This window comes from Lissotriton helveticus, chromosome 3_1 (assembly GCF_964261635.1).
Source record: "Lissotriton helveticus chromosome 3_1, aLisHel1.1, whole genome shotgun sequence".
NCBI lineage: Eukaryota > Metazoa > Chordata > Amphibia > Caudata > Salamandridae > Lissotriton > Lissotriton helveticus.
Genome location: NC_136061.1, coordinates 1,009,817,264 through 1,009,843,539, shown reverse-complemented (window position 1 = coordinate 1,009,843,539; position 26,276 = coordinate 1,009,817,264). Strand labels below are relative to the sequence as shown.

The 26,276-nt window shown below is 42.1% G+C and overlaps 1 protein-coding gene across 1 annotated transcript in view; it reads left to right on the top strand.

The window, feature by feature from the left end:
* Window positions 1-5,515: 5,515 nt before the first annotated feature.
* Window positions 5,516-26,276, top strand: part of MTX2 (metaxin 2) — a 423,009-nt gene continuing 402,248 nt past the window's right edge. The window contains exon 1 of the mRNA XM_078681519.1: window positions 5,516-5,683. Coding sequence (XP_078537645.1) covers window positions 5,644-5,683 — 40 coding nt within the window. The 5' untranslated portion in view covers window positions 5,516-5,643. The remainder of the gene's footprint in view (window positions 5,684-26,276) is intronic.

Here is a 26,276-nt window from a genome sequence, read left to right as displayed (position 1 = left end):
GGGTACCTCAGGGTGAAATATAGGATGCACTTCACGCATCGGGTGAACCCCTGGATAATGGGATTCTCCCGCTTCTGGCAACTCGTTTCTATATTCTAACAAGAACCTCAGACTACGGAACACATCCTTCATTCCAGTGTTGGCCCTATAGGCATCATTCTTGATATCTCGGAGAATCGCTGGTGCCTCCCCACCATATCCCTGTTCCCACAACGCTATCAATGTCGTCGACATATGCCACAAAGCATGTTGCTGCATCAAAGGCTCATAATCTTTCATAGTAGACCAGATGTCTTCCAATGAATAAATGTTATTTCTGGCCCATTGACAAGCTTGGATGGCTACCATTGTCTTCTCATCCAACATAACAGCAGAACGTGTAAGTAACTTCCGTACCTGGGTAAACAGTCCGCCTCCCGCTCCTCTAGTGGGAGTCAGCAGCGCGCTCTGAGGGGTAGCACTGGCTGAAACAGCGGGGATAGCGGAACCAGTAGAGAACTCCGGGGAGAGCACAGCAGGCACAATTGGGCTTGCCGCGGAGAAAGAGAGCAGGGGTGCAGTGATAGAGGGGGAAGTTCGTTCAGCCACAGAGGAAGCAGGTGCGCCGGACAAGGGAGGGGCACCCATTTGTGGAACTGAAACCGCCGCCGAGGAGGTGGAATCCACCAACACGGGGTACAAAGACTGCGGGGCATATGGGGGAGGGGGTCGGGTGTTCAAAATGTCCTCCATCTCATCCTGGTCACCTTCTCTCACTACATAGCTCTTATTATCCAATAGCCTAAAACGTCTATCTGCGCGTTCAATTCGCTGCTCATTCTCTTTCATAGTGTGTTCCCTTGCTTTCTGCGCCATCGTCTGTGCCGCTCTCTTTTGAGACACCTTCTCTTCCCTCATTTGCCGTTCTCGCACCTCCTTCTGCCACATCCGCAAAGAATCGAACATACTCTGGCGGCTGCGCCTAGCGAACAATCTATCTTGTAAATAATCTAACTTTGCTCCATCAAAAGAGCCAATCAAAGGCCACTGTAAATCCACATTATCTTTGGTGTATTTATGCCACAAAGTAGAAAACAAAATCGGGGGTAAGCCATGCTTAAAGTACATGTCGAAATTCGGAGAGCCCTCCACCGGGGCAGGTTGGCTCTCGGCCAATCTAACGTCTGAGACATCACCACAGCACCCTAAACACCGTCATTTACTGAAACACGGCATCCTGCTCTCACACAATCACACTAGCAGAAAAACTCACACTTGCACACTTGCTCACTTACCGGTAAATCACACTCACAACTTCACAACTTCAGTATACACTACCTCAAATCCGTACCAAAACACGTGTTACAAAATGGGACAAGGCCCGTCGACCAAGTCCTGGGGAACCTGGATCCTACCGCAGACCGAACAGCACACACCCGCTATTCCGAGACTGGGGAACACATCCGTCTCCCGGGCAACACTACAGATCGGCATGCGCTACACCACGCGGGACTCAGTGCTCATCTCCGTGAACCACCACCATAGGGGTTCGGGTGAGCCCCGAGGTCCCCCCGTGGCAAGCCACCCGCCGCCTACAGTATTATCCAGTCGGAAGACCACAAAACAACGTTCACCCAATCTTCACCAAGTCTGTCAGAGCGCCACTTGCACTCTGAGTTCCCCGGAGCACACTAGCCCCAGGAGCACGCCGGCTCCTCCAATCACCAGAGACGCACCGGTCCCTCGGAGTACTCCGGCTCCTCTAAGCAACAGTCGGAACACTCACCTTCTGTGCGCGGTACCAACTTCTACCATTCTCCACCTCCGGCTGCCTGGACCAACACGGTCATCTCCAAATTTCCGCCTTCTGGACTCCGGCGTAGGATCATGGACCGGGACCACTTCCGATCAGCAGGGCGGGGCAGCGCTGCGAGAACCAAGCTCGGCATCAAGTGGGTACCCGGGCCCACCGTGCTGACCAGAGGGTCCCCGGCCTTCTGCTACCCCCTTACGGGTGAGAAAGGTCCTAATCGCGGAGTCCCTGTTCGGGCGCCATCTGATAAGCGTGGCTCAAATCCACCCGAGTGACTTACGGCACTCACCTATTGTTACCCAATAATAAGTCAGCCGGACAGTGGAGAAGAATAAAAACAAATAGTTTATTAGGCCACAAGCTCCCATATGAGAGGGCCCTGTTTGACCTCACCCCTAAGAGTGCGCCGAGAAGGACTGACTCACGTCATTACAGTAACACATTATAATGCGAAAAAGCAGAGTAAGGCACGCCCATTTGTGGAAAAGTACTGAACCCCTGAGATGGTGAACAATGGTCTCATACAGTAGGCATCTGCACCTGGGATTGCAACATTTCCTTATCAACCTCCAAGGACACGGAGCCAGGCTTGAGCATCTCCAGCACATGAGAACAGAGTGATAAGGGGTTTCGCTGGTAGTTTCAGACACAGTGGGCCGAGAGGCAAAACTGCCGACATGTGGAATATTCCTATTCCTACGGGAGGGGGAATGAGCAAGTGCAACTCGCACGAAAAGGGGATGCTTCAAAATGGTGGCACACAGGCTAAGCTAAGAACACTCTGTAATAATGTCTCACGCATAAATGAGCAACTAACGTTAGAATATAAACGGAAATGCATTAGTGAATATATCAATTGTTAGAGACACTCTGCTAACTTATAGGCATAATTAGAAAGTGGGCGGGATATGGAAACTGAAACCTATCAGGGTGATGCGGCATGCACCCTGTAACTACCTTAGAGGTTGCGCAACTGGTTGCCCAGCTTCTTTGTGCCTTGGCTGGCAGCCTGCACTTGCTGCCGCCAAGACAGTATTCTGACCTCCTGCCAGGCAAAGCGAACACTCTCAGGAGTCAAGAACTAAGGCCTGAGCAGTAAGGAGGTCACATCTCCTCCCTCTCAGGATGGCTGGTGTACTGGCAGATCAAGGTGGTGAGCTTCAAAGGTAAATGCTATGCATCATGGGCTGCCTCCCACAGCAGGAAACAGCCCCCCCACTGCCCCAGGCACATTAGCTCCAGGAAAGCTGGGAAATTAGGTATACAGGAGGTGTACACCCCCAAAGACTAACTACACCTCTACAGTGGGCTGCCTGGTTTTTACAACTCAAGAAGACCTGCCATTTTAAAAGTAGTAGAAATAGTGGGTTCCGGGAAGAAAAGGTGACCTACACTCCCGGACGTGGTAGCGGTTAAGCCGCTGGGGCAGGTAGCCTACTGGCCACATGTACCCACACCCCTAAATCTAGGATTTAAGGGACACCCCTGACACCAGAACCTGTTCTGAGCCAACATCAAGGAGGACAAAGAAGAGACAAGTAGCGACAACAGGACTTGCACAAACCAAAAGAGAGATACTCTGCACCTGTGGCAACACTCCTGGACTGCATGATTGAGACACGTCCTAGGTTAAAGGTCCGTTCCCCCAGACAGAGGGACCCCTGTGAGAGCCAGAAGAAATCTCCGACTCCTTTGGACTAGTGGCACTTGTCCCCTGCAAACTGCAGGTAAATCAACGGCCCAGAGCCAAAGAATTGCAGGTCATTGGGCCTAATAAGGGATCGCCCAATAGTAGATGGTCCAGTGCATTGTGGGAAACGTAGTCCAGCCCTCAATTAAGTTTCAGGCAGCTACCATGTTCCCCCGGACGTTGAAGAAGCATCCTGCTGAGCTTACTGCTCCAATGCTTGTTGGTGGCCAGTCCGGCAACCGACCCCTGCACTTGACGCTGGACCAAGACGGAACCCTGCAACATTTTCAACTTACCACGGCTGTGTCCCTGTTGTTGAGCTTTTGCATCCATTGTTCTCCCAGCACCGGTGGCTCCCTCTCAGCACCAAGGACAGCCAGAACAACTCTCCACTCTGGCTCTACAGGTCAGGTAAAATTAAACTGAATGTCGTGGCCTGGTCCAAGGACCCGTATTATCTTTACCCTACGTGGGTTTAACACAACTCGACCTGCAAGTGACCGATTGGCACTATCCCTCTTTCCCATTGACCGCAATGCAACAGTTCTGTGGTAGTGAATTGCTGTGTTTTATATTTTCTGTTAAAATCCATTATTCCAGTTATATGAATGCTATGTTGTTTGTTTTTGGTGTCTAAATTAAGATACAAATACACTTTATTTTTATAAATTGGTGTCAGACTTCTATTGAGTTGTGCCAATTACTTATCATCCATGTTGGTACTCTGAAATGCTTAACACTTGCCCCTCTAGTAAAGCCAGACCGCTCTTTGCCACTCTATTAGGACTGATCTAAGCATTTATTAATGAGAATCCAAACACCATCTTTTAGTTTTGTGATAGTACTGAATGGTGAAGTCTAACCAACATCATCACATAATACTCCACCTTCCTACAACTCCCACGGCAAGACAACAACCTAAGCTAATTTTTCTGCAGTCTGTCATCAGTATGTGTCGGTTCTAACATAGACTAATCACACAATAGAACATGCATTTCATTTATCCATTTATTTTTTATTTTAAAGAGTTTTATATAGCGCAAACTTGACCCGAATCGGGTATCAGAGCACTTTAAATAGCACCAGTTGCATTACATGAGAACATATTCATTTTTGTAAGGCACAGGGAGATTAAGTGATTTGCCCTGAATCAGAGGATGTTCAGCGTCATTGCCGAGACTCAAACCCAGTTCCCAGATTCGAGGTCGACCGCCCTAGCCCAACTCCTCTCCCCATTGCGACTAACATGTAAACGCTTGTCAAACATGTTTTGTTTCTGAAATGAAAATCTACCTATCGGATTCAAAAGAGAAGTGTGTACATAATACGTGTCAAATTTTCAGAACTGGTAAAAGGAAGATTCCGAAAAAATAATCGTGAAATTTAATTTCCCGAGGTGATGGATTTTTTTAAGTGGGAATAAAGACGAAACGAAAAATACATTTTAGCCAAGAACATGAGTTTTGTATTTAAATTGGGAGGGTTGGCATATTTATTACAAACATGTCTGACTCTGGAGCTGCTATTATTACAGTCCCAAATCAATTAGAAGTATTTTACCTCTCATGGTACAGTGGCTACTCAATATGTAGTCTTACATGTCCGTGACGTGTCCTGATTTTGAATTTTAGAAAGCTTGTCATCCAGAACCAGCCCTAAGCAAGCTCACTTTCTCCTCGGTAAGCCATTGTATCGGACAAAAAGGTAAAAAAATCTGAAAATTCATTATTTGTATAGCCACAAATACTTTTCCACGTGTAATAGTGTCAAATAAAAAGAATGAAATGTCACACAGCAAGATATTGCAAAAATAGAAATGTGATATAAAACAGAACTAAAACTTAATCACGGTATTATTCATCTGCAGTGAACTAAAACCGCAGGATTGTTAAAAATGTAACTTCTCTGTAGTCACATCTTAATGCGCCTCCGGCAGCCTGGAATCTCTCCCCTAACTGTCTGTTTAAATATCCCCCTCGCTTACGTCCTCCGTACCAACGTTCCAGGCGCGCACATACGTCACATTTCTAGCGTTTCCGGAAAGGGTGGATTGTAGGAGGTTGAGTCGCTGAAGCCGTGGGCGGAACTTCCGCCTTTGCAAGCTCGTCCTGTGACCTCCAGCCTGGGTGATTGACAGCCGTCAGTGGCAGCAGCCTGAGAGATGTCGCTTGTAGCCGATGCCTTCGTGTCCCAGATAGCAGGTATTCTTAGCCCTAGTGGCTGCTCGTAAGCCAACGTCTGAAACAGCTCTCCAAGCATAGTTGCATTCAAGGAGCATGCGTTGATTCGGCACCTTCTGAGGAGCTTTCCCCAGCCCTTACGTTGCACACGGGGATGACAAATCCCGGACACGCGTTGCCCTGCTTGGGGAGGGGCTTAACCTCCGTTATTGTTTTATCGTGACACTACTAGACGGTGTAACACGGATTGAAGCGTTCTTACTGTTCATGAACAGACACAATTACAGCTTTCGGTATTCTAGAAAGCCAAGCTGAACATCATACATAAAGCCCAAAGACAGAGGAATAGCATCTGCCCCTGAATGCAATATATGAGTGCTACCTTCCCTGGCGTTATTGACTGAATAATGCACACCCATTGATTCATGAACCTTAAATCGCATACTTAGCTGTTATCCAAAAAATCCGAACTGTTATATTGTTTGTATTGCTTACTGCTCTCGGAGAAGCCTATTGTAGGCTGAATTGGAAAAGTGGAGTTATTAGAATCGAAATGATACTGATATCCACGAGTCATATAGTCATTACAGTTCAGTCTTGTTGAATTTACACGCTTAATATTCACAAAGTACTACCTTGTTACTACAGTTATCTGTATAAATATACATACAAATGATGTCATGTTAGTCCAAGACCTCTGCCTGACCCTACGAGGCAGTACAAGTTTTTCGGTCTCACTTAAACAACGGCATTCATACATGTGTTCCACTCATATTTCCCTTCCCAATAGCATAAAAGTTGTTACATTAGCTCAGGTTCTCAATTTGCAAGCTCAAGTGCTCAATGCAACCAGTGGTTTATGGTTTACAGAGTTTAGTGATATGGTGTGGACAGAGACGCAACTAGAGCCACATTTCGCGGGTGGGGGGATAATTCTTCACGCAATAGTCAGAGTGGAGATGCAGGGGGTCTTAGAAGGGGTGAAAAAACAATGCCTCGTTAACAAGTAAATAGTCTTTTAAAGAGCTGTGTAGTACTCGGGTACAGCTGCAATAAGACGGACGCCAGACCAGCCAGCCCACAGCAGCTTAAAAACTGTCTGAGTGTGCGCCAGGGAGGCTGTCTCAGCCCGGGCTCACACACATGACAGGGTGGTAATTGGGGGGGGGTCTAAAGCCCTTTGAGCCCTATGGGTGTTGCTCGCCTGGGTGTGGGGGTGTTAGCTCATATGTCGGAAGTATGCTGCATTCCATGGACGTAAACAGAGGTTTTTCAACTTATTTTGGCAGCACTAATAAAGTGTTCCAAAAATAAGTCGCAAAATCATAACGTTGCACAAGATCTGTCCTTCTCTTCTGTTTTTTTTGTAAAACACACAACTCTCTACTTTAGTGTATGGAGTTGCGCACATTCTAAATGTACTTCCATCTGTGTAGTGGTGGTATACACTGAAAAGTAAGCCCATGTCCTAAGTGTATAATACACAAGTATACACGATTTCACATGCATGTCTGTATAAGGGGTGGCAACATTAATTTGAATACACTTCTTAGAGAAGATTTTGGATCATCACACCCTAGCAGCCAGATGATTAGATGCCTTGGAACCAGGGTACAAGTCCTAAAGTAGGAAGTGGGGGGACTAACCAAGTTAGGCAGTATGCAAGTAAAATCATGACACGTGCCATCACAGCGCTTGATGTCACGACGTGTGACATTGCACGTGACATCACAGGAAGTGGCATCACGAGAAGTGACATCAGATATTAAGACCTCACACATATGTTTATTAGGTATATCATGAGTAAATTTAAGTGCATTATGAGACTTAACAAATAAGATTTTGCGTCGGGTTGTGCCAAAAAAGTGGTGCAAACCAGATGCTAAATCTGGGCCTCAACTAATACATTTTTTTTAAAATCCTGCCACAAAGAAATTTGCAACAAGGAGAAGCATTGCAGTAGATCTGCTCTGCTTAATTGCTTGCAAAGTCTACATTTTAAAATATTTGATTGGTTTAAGGCATCTGCTGTAAAGATGCCTAGTAAATCTCGGGGGAAAAATAGTAATAGCAAGATATCTCTGGAGTTTGACGCATTTGTTGTAAAGATCTGTGTTTTCTGAAGTCCCAGATTTGAATGAAAGTAGTATAAGGTTGTGTCTCCTGCAAAGCTCATCACGTAACATACAAATGACAGATTATTTTATGTAGATTGTAAAGTGGGTTACTGCTTATAACACAGAGATCCTTTTGTTACCTGCAGTTCATAAATTGTAATCCTTGTAATATATCACAGTGAGCTATGGAGGACATGTGACTCCTACTCCATGTAAACTTGTCTCATGTAAGTCATCTTGTACATTTATTTACACATGTACATGATTTATTCTCAATGTGTATGTTATGTAAAGCGCTCTGACACCCTGCATTGGGATGAGAAGCGCTATAAAAGGAATACAATCGTGCTATTGAAATTATTTGTGTAAATACTGGAACAGACCAACACATCTGACATTCTTACAGTGCATGCATCTCTTATATACAGGGACTGAAGAAAGGCAAAATCTGCCTCTCTTAAGTACCTGTGAAGATAACAAGCTGTGCACCTTTGTTTCCCCCCTCTGGCATTTACATTTAAGTATGAGGTTCTAGGCTGCCTCCAGTCAGTATATTCAAACAAAAGGAGGCATAATGGCCCCTTAACCTTGGCCCTGCTGGAGGTGAAAACAAAAAAACCCCTTCCCTCGCCCCCCCCCCCCCACCACTCTGCCTGCACTTTGCTGCTGGAAATGGAAAGCAGACAACGTGCAGGTGCTGCTGAACGTGGCCCGGTGTCTGAAAATTACACCGGGAGAAGTTCAGCATATTTCTGTGGGGCCCAGCTTCTTAGCAGGGGGGATGGCGTCCACCCTGAGAAAAGAGTGGGTGGACGCTGTGTACCCCCGACTTGTGCCCTGCTTGGACCACAGTTTACGCTAGACTTGTAACTGGCTGCTGCTCTCATTCAGTGCAATATTGCATAGCTCGCTTCAGAGTTAAAATGCACATCTGTGTGAGTCAACCATGGGGAAAAATATTCTCTCCTAGTTTAGTGTATACATTTGGTCCTTGACAAATAAGAAGTCAGCAGTGTAACTTCCAAGATTAGATTTATTTATAAGAAAAGCATGAAGGAAAGTACAAATCCTTATGTAAGTGGAGTTTAAAAGTTTCCAACACTCCCACTTTTTTAGAGAATGTAGAGATTGTAATTTTATTTACAGAATAAGGGGCCAATGTACATAGGTTTATGTTTGCAATGATCTAATAACGTTTTTTTGCGATTCGCTATTAGGTAATCGTAAACAGCTTTTTTACACTGTTTACGATTCCCAGTTAGTCGAAAATAGACCCGCCTCATTAATATTTATGAGGTAGGTCGAAATTTGCGACCCATTGAGAATCGATAAATTCACAGGGACGGTGGACTGCTGGGGTCAGCACACCACCATATATGTGATTTCTTTTAAACAAAGCAATGTTTTTTTTTAAATGCAGCCCATTTTCCTTAAAGGAAAATGGGATGCTTAACAAAAATGAAAAGTTTACTTTTCATTTTATAAGAGTAGGCAGTGATCCTTAAGACCCCTGCCTGCGCTTAAAAAACGTTTTTACAACCATTCACAAAAGGGAAAGGGGTGCCTTTCCATTTGCCAGTGGGCTACCACCTGCTTAAAATACACAGTAAAATGCAAATGTTTTGCGACCACATTTTAGTCGCAAAACAGTCACTCATACCACTACGAGTTGCTATTAGGAAGGGACGCTGTTAACACACCCCTTCCTAATACTGAGTCGCTAACCCGTTTTACGATTCTGCAATAGATTATCGTTCGCGAAACATGGTCTTCTACACCCAGAAAGACTTTTTTTGCAGTTGCAAACGACCCGATTCTGCAAATCAGGCCGTTTGCTAGCTCAATGAAGGTACATACAACTGGGCAAATATTTTTTTTTGAAGAATAAACAAAAGTAGTTGTATGTCTTTAAGGGATATTATCAAACATATATTACAACTAGAAGAACATCTGTGTGAGTAATTAGTGGCCATCGTGAGTATGACAGGCATAGGTATTCAGAACACCTGGAGATGTTTGACTGTGATTCCTCACAAAGTTGGAAATCTACACCGAATGCAAGAGAATACCTGTGATAGTAAATTTTAATTTATTTTTATTTTTAGCTGATCTTTGTGATTCTTGCTGTTAGTGCAATCATGGTGTAAGCAACTCACCTGTTTATATTGTAGAGTTAAAAAAACAACCGGTGTGCCCTGATGTTCTAGTTGATACTTTGGGGTCGATTCCGATCTGGTAAAAAGCGCTCCGAATCGTCGTACGGAGCGTTTTTTCCCCGTACGAATCGTACCTGTAAACGTCCCGTACGTACGACGAAGTACGATTCGTACCAGGAGCCGTACTCCGTACGAGTCATACAAGACACGTACGACTCTGATCTCCGTACGATTCTCCCTCGGAACCCGCTGTACGCTACATCTGTACGGTTCGCGGCTGGTTTTTACGACCCAGCAAGTACGATACGTGCCGGGTACGCACCATACGACCCTTTTTCTACGGGAGCTGAAAACAGCCGTAAAAGCAGAGTTCGCGCCGAAACAGGTATGGAACGGCCCCCCGGGTACGGCGCGTACCCCCCATGATCGCAGGGGCACGCACCGTACCCCTGCGATCATAGGGTGTACGAGCCGTACCCCCATTGTACGATCGGTGTACGAGCTGTACCCCCATTGTACGATCGGTGTACGAGCCGTACCCCCATTGTACGATCCGTGTATGAGCCGTACCCCATGTACGATCGGTGTACGGCTCGTACACCGATCGTACATGGGGTACGGCTCGTACACCGATCGTACAATGGGGGTACGGCTCGTACACCGATCGTACAATGGGGGTACGGCTCGTACACCAATCGTACAATGGGGGTACGGCTCGTACACCCCATGATCGCAGGGGTACAGTGCGTACCCCTGCGATTATGGGGGGTACGGACCGTACGGTGTGTATGTGTTTGCTTTTCCGTATGACTCGCCCTTACCTGACGTGGACCGTACGATTCGCGTCCTCATACCCCGGTCCGGATCGTACTCGTCGGGTCGTACGGCATGTGTACGAATCGTACGGTTCACAGTTTCAGCCTTGCAATACGTACGGATCGCGACGATTCGGACGGATTCACGGAATACGGAACGTACTTCGCGAATCGGACGGACGGGTACAATTCGTACGGAGAGGGCTCCGGATACAAATCGTACGGACGTTTTTTTTCCCGAATCGGAATCGACCCCTTTATGTGACTGTGGCACATTTCATACTTATAAAGTAAATGTAACTACTAAAAATTGAAATAAATATTTTCGGTACAGGAACATGCTGTTTTACAATTGTAAAGGGGCCTTAAATTATAAATCTTAAGGCTTAATATTAATACATTCTAAGATCCAAATGTAACATGTAGAAATGGACAAACACATTTAAAGTGATCCAAGTAAAATGCAGATCAGCGTTGGAAAAGGAGAAGAAAGGTTGGTGGATGCCTGTCCTTCTGAGTGCAAGAAATATCCAGTAGTGTAGCAAGGCATTTGTCAGTACCTTGATTTATTACTATGGGACAGTTGGTGATTTGGTTGTTGCAAGTGTTAATGTTGGTCAGGGCATCATTGGATGCAATACTATATACTTGATCCAAGGGGTAGTCCTGCAGAGTCAATTGATCCAGATAAAAAAAAATCTATTTCCATTCACAAAGGCATTGTGGCTTTTTGGGCCTCTGTTTTGTGTAAGCAAATCATTTAATTCTAATGTATGCATGGAAGAGAATATTATTCTAAGGATTTCTTATAGTATTTTTCAGGTAAGGTTTCTATATAGTTGTGGCACATTCAGTAGATTCTTATACTGTTTGGAAATACCCAATTAAGACCCAACTGATTTAACAAGCGGTACTGCATACACCTAAAGAGCATGTAATTCTGCCTAAATCTTGGGAACATGTTCGCACATGGAGTGTACAAATTCGCAATATAGTGCCCATCATGACCGCAGAGCATGCCTGGCCGTTTGTACCTATGCCATTGTATTGTGCATAGGAGACATACCCAATCAATATCAAAGCTGGATTTTATGATGTGTATTCCGTTCCTTTATCCAATCCATAAAGTGGATCTTTAGAACCTTATTTGACCATCTTGTGCTCCGATTCAGAATGATCAGACCCTGATAATTTTCTCGAACATCTCTTCTTGCCTTCTTGTATACTGGTACTGATACTGACCGTTTCTAGACAGGCAGAATTACACTAACATTGAACAAGGCAGAGAACAGAGGAGGAAGCCAGAGAAGAGATGGAGATCAGATAAGTCCACCGTCTTTAAAAAGATGTATTTGGGATCTGGTTTCAGATGTCTGGTATTTTGGATCCAGAGCTATAGATGTTTTACCACCATCTGTCTGTGTGGAACATTTGGTTTATTTTATGATTAATTGCAGGGAATATTACAATCCAGTGTTTCTCGAAGACAAATAGCCCCTCAAGCTCATCCACTTTGTTAATAGGATTATCCAGGGATCTCAATTAATAAGCGGAAATCCTGAATCTTCTACAACATCAATGGCAAGTGACAAATTTGAAGAAGCCTTTACTATTGGTAATCAGCAATTGCCTGTGGAGACCCTAGGTCAGGGTTTTTCTTTTTGTAAATTCGAGTTTTCAAGATTCTGTACTTTTTATTTTTATTGTATACACATTAGTTAATTTCGTATTGTTGCTAGCCTGACAAAGCTTGCATATCTTTCATACATCTTTTTTTTCTCTTCATGTAGAGCCCCCAATCAAACCAGAAGGGGTTATGTGTTCCATTGATGGCTTTGCAGTCACCTTTGATATTGTGTAAGATATTGTTAAATGAGGACATCAATTTATTATACATCTTCACTGTCTCCCCAAAAGTCAGTATGTTGTTAGAAATTGCCAACATTCACTCTTTTTTGACAATTTCTCTTGACCACCCTTAGCACAAATGATTTTTCTTCAATTGCCTGTCAAAGGAGCCAGGTTCTGCCAATAAGCTCAGCCAGCGCATTGAGCTGAATTGCTTTCAATATGAAATTTCCAAAGATTTATCAGGTGTGTAGACTTTACAGCAAACCTTCAGGATATGAGGAATGTGTTTAGACTCTGGGCTTTACAATCTGTTTGCAGCCACATCAAGTATGAGCCCCATTAGCCACCCAAGTAAAAGCATGAGCTATGATAGCTAGCCCCTTCAAAGAAGAGAACCCCCCTGTTCTCACACATCAAACCTTGCTCTCGTTAGAAGAATCAGGAGGAAAAATATTTCTGCTGACTTGATTGCATTAAGACATTGTTTGCGTAGTGCTTTGCATGGTGACTATCTGTACAGTAGAGTGAAGAACCAGGGCTGAATAGACAATTTTCCAGGAAACATGTCAGGGCAAGATATCATTTCATCTTCACAAATCCTTGGATGCACCTTGAGCTTTGACGTGCTTTTCATTCCATTGGGGATTTAAAGTTGCATTGACTTCCTCCACCTTACTACAGAATGCTAGAATGGATCAGAAAAAGGGTTCAACTGGAGGAGCGGGTAGTTTCTTTGTTGCAACCAACGCGAGAATTGTTCTGTTAAAGGTAAATCGGAAAGGTGTGTTTTTAGGTTGTTCTATATTATTTGGTGAACTAGCAGTAACTTGTATACACACTCGTTGTTTTATAGGCTAGCCTAATTCTGTATTAGCATTTTGCCCATCTATTGTCATTAAGAAGTATTGAGCATAAAGTCAAAGGAACTTATTGAGCTCACAAATCACCAAAAAGGTCTCCTGGCGCTTGCGAAGACTCCGTATGGTAAAAACATATCTTAACTTCTTAAGTGTGGCGGATGATCTGTCTGTTGATGTCCTCAGCATTACGCCTTTAGTGCTGAGGACATCAACGGGTTTCCCTCAGCAATAAAAAAGAAAATGGTTCTGTTTTTTTAAATCTGAAGCATTTCCTTTTTCAAAATCAATGTCCGGACGCGCGGTAACAGCTTCCTTTGTGTCCCGAGCTTGATGTCTTTGTGTTTTGCTGTAGAGCCAGTGCGTACAGCGCAATGAAGTCAAAACAAAAGTGAAAGTAGACCATGCAAATGGTGTTGTCTGCTTTAACTCTTGATTGGTTCGGGGAGCATAACTATGTCCCCGAGGACGATCATTATTGGCGAGGCTGCGTTTGAATTGGGACAATATCCGCTTTCTAGCGCTGCATTTCCCTAGCGAATTCCTGCTTGGGGATCGCGCTGGGCAAGCAATCCTCAAGCAGGGATCTGCTCCACTGGGCCACTAGGAATGAGGCTTGCGGGAGGGGTGCACCCCCTCAGTCATGGGCATGTGCTGCCTCTACCCCAGGAGGCAATAAGCCTTTCTGCTCCCCTTCAGGGGCCAGATGGGGGGTTATCAATCCCTATCCCTTATCCCCTCATGGAACAGAAGTCCCACTAGATATCGTAGATGTTTATATGGCTGTATTTTTGGGGGGTGGAGCGGCCCCAATGAACTGGGACTGTGCTCTCCTCCCCCTGAGCCAGGTTAGTCTTTCTGCCCCACTTCACTGGTGGGCGGATGGTGTTCACCCTCGAGGACTCCCATCGACCTTAGTTTGATTTGTTTGTGTTGTGGACACTATGCCCAACCACACAAGTGGGGTTGTGTTTTTATTGGCATGATTGGGGGAACCCTCGGTAGTTGGACTTTTCTGGATCCTTGCGGATTCCAGATGTTTACTTCACAAAAAATGCAAGAAAAATGTTTTTAGGTACAGTTTGAGGCTTGCAGGGCATTGTGAATAAGAAAACGTGGGGTCCATACAAGGCACAGCACCACGGACTCCCACAGGTGTCTAGTTTTCAGAAATGTCTTTGCTTGGTAGGATTTCCAGGATGTCTGCCAAGCCTGGCCCAAATACCCCAGCAACCACCATTATTTTCACTGGAAAGGTTGATGGCTTCACATTGAGTTTTGGGCCCTTTCCTGCTGTGCGTACTAGTCCCACCTTCACAAGTGAGGTACCATTTCCATCTGGAGACTTGATGGAACGCTGGGTGGTATGAAGTTTGTGGTGCCCCACAGATTCCAGAACTTTCCGTCACAGATATGTGAGTTTGCGAAATGTGCTTTTTTAACATAAAGTTTGATGTTTGCAAGGGCTTATTGGTAAAAAACAACAACATGTTGAGAGCCACAGAAGTCAAACCACCATGAACTCTCCTAGGTGTCTAGGTAACAGAAATGTACAGGTTTAGTAGATTTCCCTGGGTGCTGGCTGAGCTAGGACTCCAATTCTACTGCCACCAACATTGCAGAAAAAAGTTGGCTTTTATCATCAATTGGATTTCTCTGCATTTATGCCTTCCAAATGTAAGCCAATATACACAGAAAATGAACCTGGATTCCCACTTTTTAATTAATACACCACACTATATTCTTTTTGTGGTTTGGGTTATTTATTTATTTAACCTCTTGTTTTATTCATTCTCACTACTTATTCAAAATAGGAAACCTCTTCTTTCTCAGAAGGACATACAAATTACACCACAAATACACATTAAATACAACCACATATATAAATGACTTAGATCAAAATTAATTAGACAAAATGAACAAACATATATTCACAGATTGCTCCAAAATTGCAACATACATTAAAACACACTGCATTTAATTTATGCATATGTATTCACGTTTCTTTTTGATTCAAGGAAAAAATGCTGCTCAATATAATTCATCCAAGAAGCAATAAAGCAGATGATTGCCTATTTCTAAAACACTCTGCTAGGATTTTATCAGTTCATTCAATTTAAGAATATGCCGACGCGTTTCCAGCCACGTTTAATTTCTTCGCAGGCTTTCATCAGGGCTTCTTATTATGGGCATAAAGGGGCAATCTATAAAACAAATAAACACTAATCAATAATGGTGTCTCCACCTTTCCCTCGCAACCTTCATCAGTTCCTAGTGACACATGTATCATACCTTATAGGTGATTCTTAAATGGGAAGCGTTTCGTGACTTCAGAAATCTGGGTGGCGGCCAAAGCGTGGTTAATCTGGAAGAGACATGTATCTAAATGAATATGCATCTTATCTACACCCAATCACATGGGTCTATCAGCGATCAACCCATTGGAGCGTACCTTACAGTGATTCGTACCAGGTTCTTCCGTATGTGTGGTCTCACTGGGGGCCGGGGACTTGGGGCAGCCCTGTGGGAAAAAGAGTGTGTATGATTGCAAGATGCTCTCTTTCAAAGCCTATTTACTATTTCTCACATTACATAAGAATCCTTTACGACGGCATACCTGTCTCCAATTTGGAAAACATTTTGGAAACAGCTTTCCTCTTCTTGTACCGTTGCTATTCTATTCGCTTTTGGCTACTCAAGGACGCCGTCCCCATTTTCTCTCCGGTTGTTATGGACCCGGCTGTAATCTTCTTCCGCCGTTCCAATATATCTTAACTGAACTCTGCAAATACCGGGAAACTGCTTAGTATCGGGGTCACTGCCTGTACGTGTGACCAACCTACTTTACAGCAGTTCGAGATAATATCTAACGCGTTCTCACCTATTCTTTATGCACTATTCAATTCGACCGTCTCCATTTCTTCCACCACCCTCGGCGTCTTCAATGCTGGCAATCCGCTAAGTCCGGTCTCCCGGAAGCAGTACCTATGATATCCTGTACCTTGCGCCTCAAAGGATGCTGGGAATTGTAGTCTTGAATTTAATCACAGGGATTTCCGGCATATATTTGAGTTATGTATGACTTAATTAGTGGAATATATTTAAACTTTACTCACATTCATTCCTCATTAAATAATCCACCTTTTAAGTCCCATTAGTACAATACCAATCCCAGCTGTTTACTATGCTCATTGTGCATTTGCAAGCTTGCCAATTGCATCAAAGGAGTTTCTATGTTTTGTATCTTCGGCCGCCATCAATGCAGTCACTTTTGATATAGAAGCCTCTTAACTCTCACTTTTAAGGGTGTACATAAATGGGGTCTTAGTGACAGGTTTGTCCAACCAAGCATATTATTTTCCTATACATTAGTCATGTTCGCTCTTGTGTTCACCACCAGACAAATGTTGTACCTATTGCACCTTTACTGGTTGTTCTTAAACAACCCTAGATAACTCAGACATTTCGTTAAGGCCTGTTAGAATGATGTTAAATTTCATAATCAGGTAAGCTTCTTTACTCAATAATATGGAGTCGATGTCTGCAGTAATTCTGGATCGGGCTGTCCATTTGAATTCATGTTCAGAGTGATTTTCTTTCATAAAATGGTCAACCATAGGGGCTGTACACACTTTCATTTTAATTCTAGAGCGATGCTGTGTAATTCGTTGATTAATTTGTTGGTTGGTTTTGCCAATGTAGATTTTTTGACATGGGCCGACCACGGCATATATAACATTTTTTGTCCTGCAATTCGTGAATGTTGAATGCTTCCATTTAATGTTTTCATGATTAAATTCTGTTCCTTCTATCGTGCTTGCACAGGCAACACACTTTCCACATTACATTTGTGGTGACCATTAACTGGTTTCAATCCCCATTGTGAAAGTAGATCATTTTTCACTTCTCTGGTGAAGATGTCAGCTCTTACCAATTCCTGCCCAATACTTTTGCTTTTCCTCATTGCAAACATAGGACGCGATAATTTTACCTCCATGTTTTCCAAAAGATGCCAATTTCGCATTATTATCTGTTTGAATTTGTTAGTCTGCGGTCCAAATGTGGTCACACAGACTAGCTTATTCAATGCTGGTTTCTCGCTCTTTTCCAACAGTACCTCTCTTGGCGTGTTCCATGCTCGTTTCCTAGCGTGCTTGAGCATCTTTCTAGGATACCCCCTCGCTTGCATCTGGTCACAGAATACCTCTGCATGATAGTCAAAGTCATCTCTACATGAGCAATTTCTGCGAATAAGCAGTAGTTGGCCGTAGGGGAGATTTTCTTTTAAACTTTTGGGGTGTGAACTCCCAAAGGGTAGGATAGTGTTTTTGTCTGTTACCTTCCGATGTAAAGTGACAGAGAGGTGCCCTTCTCTAGGGACCACCTCCACGTCCAGGAATGTCAATTTAGTCTGGCTTTTCGAACAACAGAATTTAATATCTTTGTGTCTACAATTAAGCCAACCAAAGAAGTGGTCTAACTCATCACTCTTGCCTGACCACAGGCACCAGACATCGTCGATATAACGAAACCATTGTGTGATATTCTTTGAGAACGGATTATTTTCAAAAATGTATTTCTATTCAAACTGCGCCATATAGAGGACCTCCATTTCTGGGGCAAAAGGACATCCCATGGCGGTCCCCTTGACTTGCAGGTAGAACGAGTTATTGAATTTGAAATAATTCTTTTTTAGGGCCAGTGTCGCCAAACTAAGAATAAATTCCGTTGGGACTCTATGGGGTCTTTCTCTTTTTTCCAAATACAATTCTATAACTTCAAGAGCCTCATCTTGTGGTATTTGGGTATACAATGAGGTGACATCAAAGGTCACCATCCATTGTTCTTGGTCATTGAAGTCTACTGTTTCAATTTTGTGTATAAAGTCAGTAGTGTCTCTCAAGTACGAGCGAACCCCTATTAAAAAAGGTTTTAGAAAAACATCTGCATACTTTGATAGTGGCTCTAGGGCTGAATCACACCCCGAGACGATGGGTCGTCCAGGTGGATCATTTAGCCTCTTATGTATCTTAGGGAGGAAATATAAAACTGCCACCCTGGGAAACTTTTTAGATAAATACTCAAATTCTTTGGGGCCCAACCAGCTTTGTTCTAGGCCATGTTTAACAATCACTGAAATCTGCTCTTGAATATCTCTAGTCGGGTCATCCTTGATTTGTCTATAACACTCTATGTTCTCTACATGAGACATCTCTTCTTTTATATACATCTCTTTTGGCCAAACAACCAGGGCTCTCCCCTTATCTGCCTATTTAATAACGACAGAATTGTCATTTTTCAGATCCACAAATGCCCTCTGTTGCCCTGCTGTTATGTTTCTCTTTAGATATTTAGATCGTTTCTCTAGTTGTGTCAATGAGGACATCACTGCTTGTTCATATGCCCCAATTGCTTTTGGGACACTGGAAACAGGGGGAATAAATTTAGATTTGTTTGCCAGCCCTGTTACTTCAAGATTCTGTTTATATTCTTTATCTACAAAAAATGCCTTTAAACGTATCTTGCGGCAAAACTCCGATGTTTCTAATTTCAACTTTGTAAAGTCCATCGCTCGATTGGGAACACATTTTAATCCTAATTCTAATACTGTTAGTTGTTGACAGATTAACAATCGAACTTTCTTCTAGGATTTGTAAAACTGCCTCCTTGTTCTCATCTCCCAAGGGATTTGCTTGAACCTTACTTTGTTTTTTTGCTGGCCCTTTTCTAAAAAAGAAGCCCCTCCCTGTTTCTTTTGTTGTTGTTGTCCTGTTCTAGAGTCTGAGTCAGTAGAAGAGTCAGATGATGGAAGTTTCTGAAAAGGTCTTAAACCTATTCCGTGAACGACCCTGGGAATTTACCAATGCCCTTCGCGACTCCCCCGATGTGTAATAATCCTCTTTTAAATAAGGATAAGCTTGTTCTAAGCTGAAAGATTTACTATCTTTCTCAAATTTGAATGTCTTATAGCTAATCGTGTTATCCTTTAAGGTAACAATTTCCTTTTCAATCTTTTCTAACAGAGCCTTAGCTTCAATTTCTGAGTGATTATTTTTGAGCTCTTCAGTTAGTTTTTCTAGCTCTTCAAGCTCTTGTTTGCTTAGTCTGGCGGCGGTTTCAATCGTGTGGACCATTAAATCCCTGTTGCACTTTGTGCTAATTCCACTGAAGCCCTTTTTATACTCTGGATCATCAATAAATATGACCGGGGTGTTTTTAACTTGTAAGCCCCAGGGGATTGTGCCTGCTCTTAAGTGTTGCAATAGGAAATGTCCATGTAATTCAGTTCTAATCGCTGATAGACCCATGTGATTGGGTGTAGATAAGATGCATATTCATTTAGATACATGTCTCTTCCAGATTAACCTCGCTTTGTCCGCCACCCAGCTTTCTGAAGTCACGAAACGCTTCCCATTTAAGAATCACCTATAAGGTATGATACATGTGTCACTAGGAACTGATGAAGGTTGCGAGGGAAAGGTGGAGACACCATTATTGATTAGTGTTTATTTGTTTTATAGATTGCCCCTTTATGCCCATAATAAGAAGCCCTGATGAAAGCCCGCGAAGAAATTAAACGTGGCTGGAAACGCGTCGGCATATTCTTAAATTGAATGAACTGATAACATCCTAGCAGAGTGTTTTAGAAATAGGCAATCATCTGCTTTATTGCTTCTTGGATGAATTATATTGAGCAGCATTTTTTCCTTGAATCAAAAAGAAACGTGAATACATACGCATACATTAAATGCAGTGTGTTTTAATGTATGTTGCAATTTTGGAGCAATTTGTGAATATATGTTTGTTCATTTTGTCTAATTAATTTTTATCTAAGTCATGTATATATGTGGTTGTATTTAATGTGTATTTGTGGTGTAAATTGTATGTCCTTCTGAGAAAGAAGAGGTTTCCTATTTTGAATAAGTAGTGAGAATGAATAGAACAAGAGGTTAAATAAATAACCCAACACACAAAAAGAATATTGTGTGGTGTATTAATTAGAAAGTGGGAATCCAGGTTCTCTTTCTGTGTATATTGTATTATTGGCCCTACCTGGTTCCTGTCATTGGGCTTAACCCCTGGGTTGACTTCCAAATGTAAGCCAGCATGCAAAAAAAGAAGACATTTTGGAAAATGCCTGTTTAATCACATACTAGTATGGGTGCTCATAAGAGATGTATGGCTACCCACTGCTCCAAAACAGTATCTGTTGTGCATTTCAGAAATTGAAAGATTTCCTCATACCCATTTTCCATCCTTTATATTTTACTATAAAAACTGCTCAATGCTGAAAAAAACATTGTAAGGTGCAGCTCAGTTGTTAACTCTGGGTACCTTGGGTTCTTGGAGAACCTACAAACCCTATATATCCCTGGGACAAGAAGGGTCGATAGATAGAAGAAGTTACTAATGAAAACGTTGTCACACCTGGATGTTTTATCTACTCATTTTAATTATTTTCAATTTCAACAGTCACTTTCTTTGGGAAAACTTTGAGGGATCTACACAAATGACCCCTTGCTGAATTCAGAATTTTTGTACTGGTCAGAAATGAATAGATTTTGGCACCTTCCTTAGGTTTCACACCTGTTACCACTACAAACCGGAAGTTGGTTGAAAGCAAGCATTTTTTTTAAATGGGCTACTTCTTCAGAAAATGCAAAAACTGTTGTTAAAAAATGTTTTTTTTTGTTTCAACTTTGCTTTTTATGGAAAGCCTGAAAGAGAGTGATTTTAGCCCAGCAAACCTTTCATTATTGTCGTTTTTAGCAGAAAAAAAGCAGATACGTTCTTTTTTTCCACATACCAAAAGCCCAAAATGTAGCTATATTTTGATTATTTTCACTTTCAACGGGAATCAACAAACTTTGGATACCTTTAGAATAGCCATGATGTTGAGAAAAATGGACACACATTTTGTGGTAGAGTTGTGGTAGAGTTGTGACTCCGGAACCCGGGGGCTCACGGTTCGATCCCCGGCGGCAGATTAGCCCAGCACCATGTGACTCTGGGCAATAGCTCACTTAATTTTCCCGACAGCCCCCAGCACCTTGACACCTTCGGGTAATTGTTTGCGCTTTACAAATACTGGACATTTACATTTTATTTTACTTTTGTGTGGATCCCTTATGGGAAAAAAAGTTATTGATGCACAAGTCTGAATTGTCCCAAATAACAAGGGCTCCGCACTTGGGTGGAAAATCCTTAGCAGTTGAGGGGTTAAGAACAGACGGGGACTCTTGATTGACCATAATTATTATTATTGTTGTGGTTATTATTTTTGTTATTTTTATTTCCTGAGGGGCATCCCAAGGCTAGCGGAACCAAAATTAGAGAATGACAACAGTAATGAAGGTAAATTGACAGCTGATTAACAAATATTCTTCAAGTTTTCAAATGCTTCCTAAATTTGAGGTGTAATGTAATTGCTGTAACGGAAGAGGGAAAGAGATTCCTTGTATTAGATGTATATAAGGAAAAGCTATTCATTTAGATATTGTTTTTTGAATCTGGAATCTTTGTGAATTAGCTCTGGACGGGCCAAGATATCTATGGGGTACATCTGGTAAGTTTAGATTACAAAAACATTGGATCTGAGTAATGAACCAGATTGTGGCAAGTGCATAAAATTAAACCAGGCTTACTGTGCTATAGGTAACCAGCGAAGGTTAGAAAGGTGCGAGAAATCAGGCGCATTCTGTATTACCTGAGGTTTCTTTATTAGATGCATTAGGAAGACAAGATTACAGAGAGATCCTGTAATGTAAGTGGGAAGTAATCGCCACATAGAGTTTTTCTGCATGCAATCAGTAGAAGTGATGACATTTTGTTTCCAACTCTTAACATTTATAAAGCAAAGAGATGACCATTTATTTACGGTTTAAAAATAATTTTTTTTCAATATAATATCAAGATGTTTCACAACTGGGTTAGGATGCTTTTCAGTTTAAGATTACCACCAGTCCTCCATCGTCGATTTCCTTTGAACTGTAAACCACTAGGTTTTATCATGGTTTAATGGTAGCTAATAGTCTTCAGCCAACTAGCAGTAGGTAGCTTACAAGTTTGGAAACACTGTTGTGTCATGTTATATCTTTCTCAACTGTACGATTGGCTTATACATAAAACAAGAACCTAAAAGAGTGAAAAAAGTGGCTAGTGTACAGACATAAACATTGAAGAGTTTACGGCTAACTGATGAGCCCTGTAGCATTTCACGTTACCTTTTTTGCAGTACAAGTAAACTGACCTAGAGAGCATTCTGTCTTGGAGAGTAGACTTTAACTTAAACAACACTGCTCCTAAACCACACCTTGACCAATCTGTCTATTATGATAGGGTGGACGACTATATAACAGACAGTATGTTTCTATTCTTATTCCGTGTCACAGACAGTGATTGACTATTATGCTGCACTTTCATTATGAAAGCAGAATCTATAAGGGTGATTTGTGGGTATATTATGTTAATGTGGTGTACGATTACAAAGGCTGGCGAGTTCCTCCCATCTGTAACCAGAAATGAGGCTCAGTTCTTTGTAAAAGTGAAAAGATAGTTCTTTATGCTAGTGTCCTATGAGGAGTCTTGCATGGCTGACATTCTGTGCTGTAATTTGTTCTCAATCTTTGATCTTTTAACCTCATTACAGGACTTTTACATCGTTCTTTCCACGTTCTGCTCCTTCAAGATCCTAGAGTTTCCTCAGGATTTTATAAGCAATGTTGTATTTGGTACAAGTAACTACTTTTGTGGTTAAAATGCTATCCTAAAAATACATGTATCATACCTCCAAATAACATACTGAGGATAATCGTTTTAGGACGTACTTGCAGCTAAAGATGGAGTATACATAATAGCTTAATGCTCTTTAAGACTGAATCAGGACTGCTCATATCAAACTGTTGATAGAGTTGGGACAAAGGGTCTCTACATATGTATTGTATCACTTGGCAGTTATGCCATCTTCAAATGCTAAATTATTCTAGGAATGTTGAGAAATGCAAGAACCACCAGATCAGTGCAAAATAATTAAACTGTAAGCAAGGAATTATTGTCGTATGGGCACTCTTTCAGCAGTCACAGACAGCAAGGACTGTCAACACTCATGAGAGGTTCATCCTCAGCCTGATGAATCTGGACGCTGAGAAAGTCTTTGACCTAGGTGAGTTAGATGTCCTCTGGTCTGTGATGAACTTTAATTAATTTGGACTGTTAAAGTGTTGTTAGGTAACTCAGAACTATCATAGTGCTGAGTAACCTTTTAGGATCATCAAGAGAAATTCCTTGAGGACATAGACAGGCTGCCAAGTGTCTCCGCTCCTTTTCACACTTACGTTTTGGAACCTCCCACACAAGTATGAAAGGATAGTCCCAGCTTGAAAGCTGTGCATTTCTGGCAAGGTAGCATTATTACTGATGGCAAGATTGTTTTTCTTGCAAAGTTATCACCAAGAACTGTTGTGCTTTGAAGACTTAATTGGATATCAAACAAAGGGGAGAGATTCGTTTAGGGAAATCAGAGGCCAGAATCTAATATCAAATATATCAACAACAGGTTTGCCTCTGGCACCATTAATCACAGATGATCATAACTATGATATCTGGGAAACTGTATTTACAAATGATTTGTTTGTGTATTAATGATTTTTTTATTTTTTTTCACTGTTTAGTATATATGAATGGCTTTTAATGTTAATCACTGTAGAGTAAATTGATGTTATGTATATATGCACTATGTGTGATGCCTACTTGACAAATAGATGAGTTTTTTTCAAATGTACTAGGTTATGGGAAATTCAAACGGTAAAAAAGTTGTTTGACGAAGTTGATAAAAACATAAGATGAAACCACAGAGTCAATAAAAGGGACATCTGTGACTGTAAAATACTTTGTGGTTGATGGTTTCAGAGGCAAACCTGTAGTTGATATATTTGAAGACATAATTGGTCATTTCTCAAGGGTTTCATGATTCAAGTTGAACCCAGAAAAACACACTACTTTGTCACGAAACACATATATGAATATTTTATCCACTCCACTAACCATATGAAAAACCAGAGGTTTAAGTAAAGAGATATTTTAACCTAACTCTCAAACTATATAATACAATTAGAGCAAAACTGTGAAAGGGAATACATTATGTAACTGTACAAGTATAAAGATTTGTGTAGCGTAAATCTAGCTACAAAGTAACAGAGTGCTTAACCAGATACAGATAGAGTCATTTGTCATGTGATACTACAGAGGAAAGCAGCAAAACGGGGCTGCCTGGGCTAGAGGAGTGGGGCTGGTTCCATCCCCATGGTGGTAGGACAGGTGGAGGCTGTTTCATTTTGTTTCATGAGATGCATGATCATCTGTCAGTGTTTTTGTGGAGTTATTTTCTGAACTCAAGAAAAGAGTTAACATATTTAGTTTCAGATGGATTTTAGTGTTAATAGTGTCTCAGACTCTCATTGTTTAGCAGGTGAAGGCCTGGCATTTGGTTTTCTCAACCCAGCACTTCTTTTTTGCTGCTGCAGGTCCGGATTTTCCCTGAGAGAGATGGATATTGGGTGCCAGGTATAGTGAAGTGCAGTTGTTGAATAAGGAATTCAGCAGACCTTGGAGGTAATTCAGGTAGAAATAGGTAGCTAGTGGGCATAATTTGTGCGTTGGTTTAATTTTGTTTATTTTGCAAGAATGTTTAGTAGTTGAGCTGCTACGTAGAGAAGGCTTTTCAGAGGCATTGGCTGTGTCTATGGGTTGCTGACCTACACAGTGTTCTCTCTTTTGCGTTTATAGAGAACAAGCGGCGGAAAAGCTGTCTGAAGTTATCTTGTGGGATGAAGGGCTTTACTCTGCAGAGCATGAAAACTAATGCCAGGAGATATTCGTCTTGTGTGTGCTATGAGACTTGAATCTGATGGTTCAGTCAGTGTTGAATCCCAGGAACATGGACCTTTCATTGAATAGTGGTGTGAAACCATCTACATTCATGTTATCCAAATTTGCTGGTATTTGCAATGACCACAAACTCTATTTTGGTTGGATTCATTTGAGATAGGCCTTGGATATGCTTGTACGGTTACTCCTTTCTCAGTAGGAACTGTTTGTTTGTTGGACAACATAAACTTTTGCATGGTTTCAGAATGATTTAATGCATCCTCTCAGGATATGTTGGCCTATATACATGCTAGCTCGTAGTGCCACCACAATTACCCCTCAATCTAGGAAGGTAACAAATGGATTGGGCAACCTCAGAACATGACAACCCTGACTCCCCAATGAATCCCACTAACAGATCTAGAACCTTTTCGCTCAGGCACTCATGCATACCCAGAGAGGCACACAATAAATACACAAAGGGGCCTTTCAATATTTATTTAACCATTGTGATACTTGTATAAAATATATGCGCTGCAATCATTATTAGACAGAAGCAGCTAAGAGTGATAACAGTATGAGAACAGTGTAAAAGATTAACAGTTCCACCATTGTGCTTAAACAGTGTATACATATATATATATATGCTGGCATATAAGCACTGTGTATAATGTACTCTTACTATGCGCTCCCTAACCCAGTTGTCTAGGGCGGATGATCTGTCAAAATCTCCTAATGGATAATCCATGCAACCTTGTCCAGGCTGTCATTGTTTATCGTCTTGTGATAGCTATGTTGCCTTATGGATGAATACCAAACAACATTTCCACAATGTATGCTCAGGCCGTGTATGTCGTGATAGAGTACTTACAAAGTGGAAATGTAAGCAATATGGTTTCAGAGAAACTATTCCTGCACTGTCACACAGGCAAATGTGTGCCATAAGTCATCCT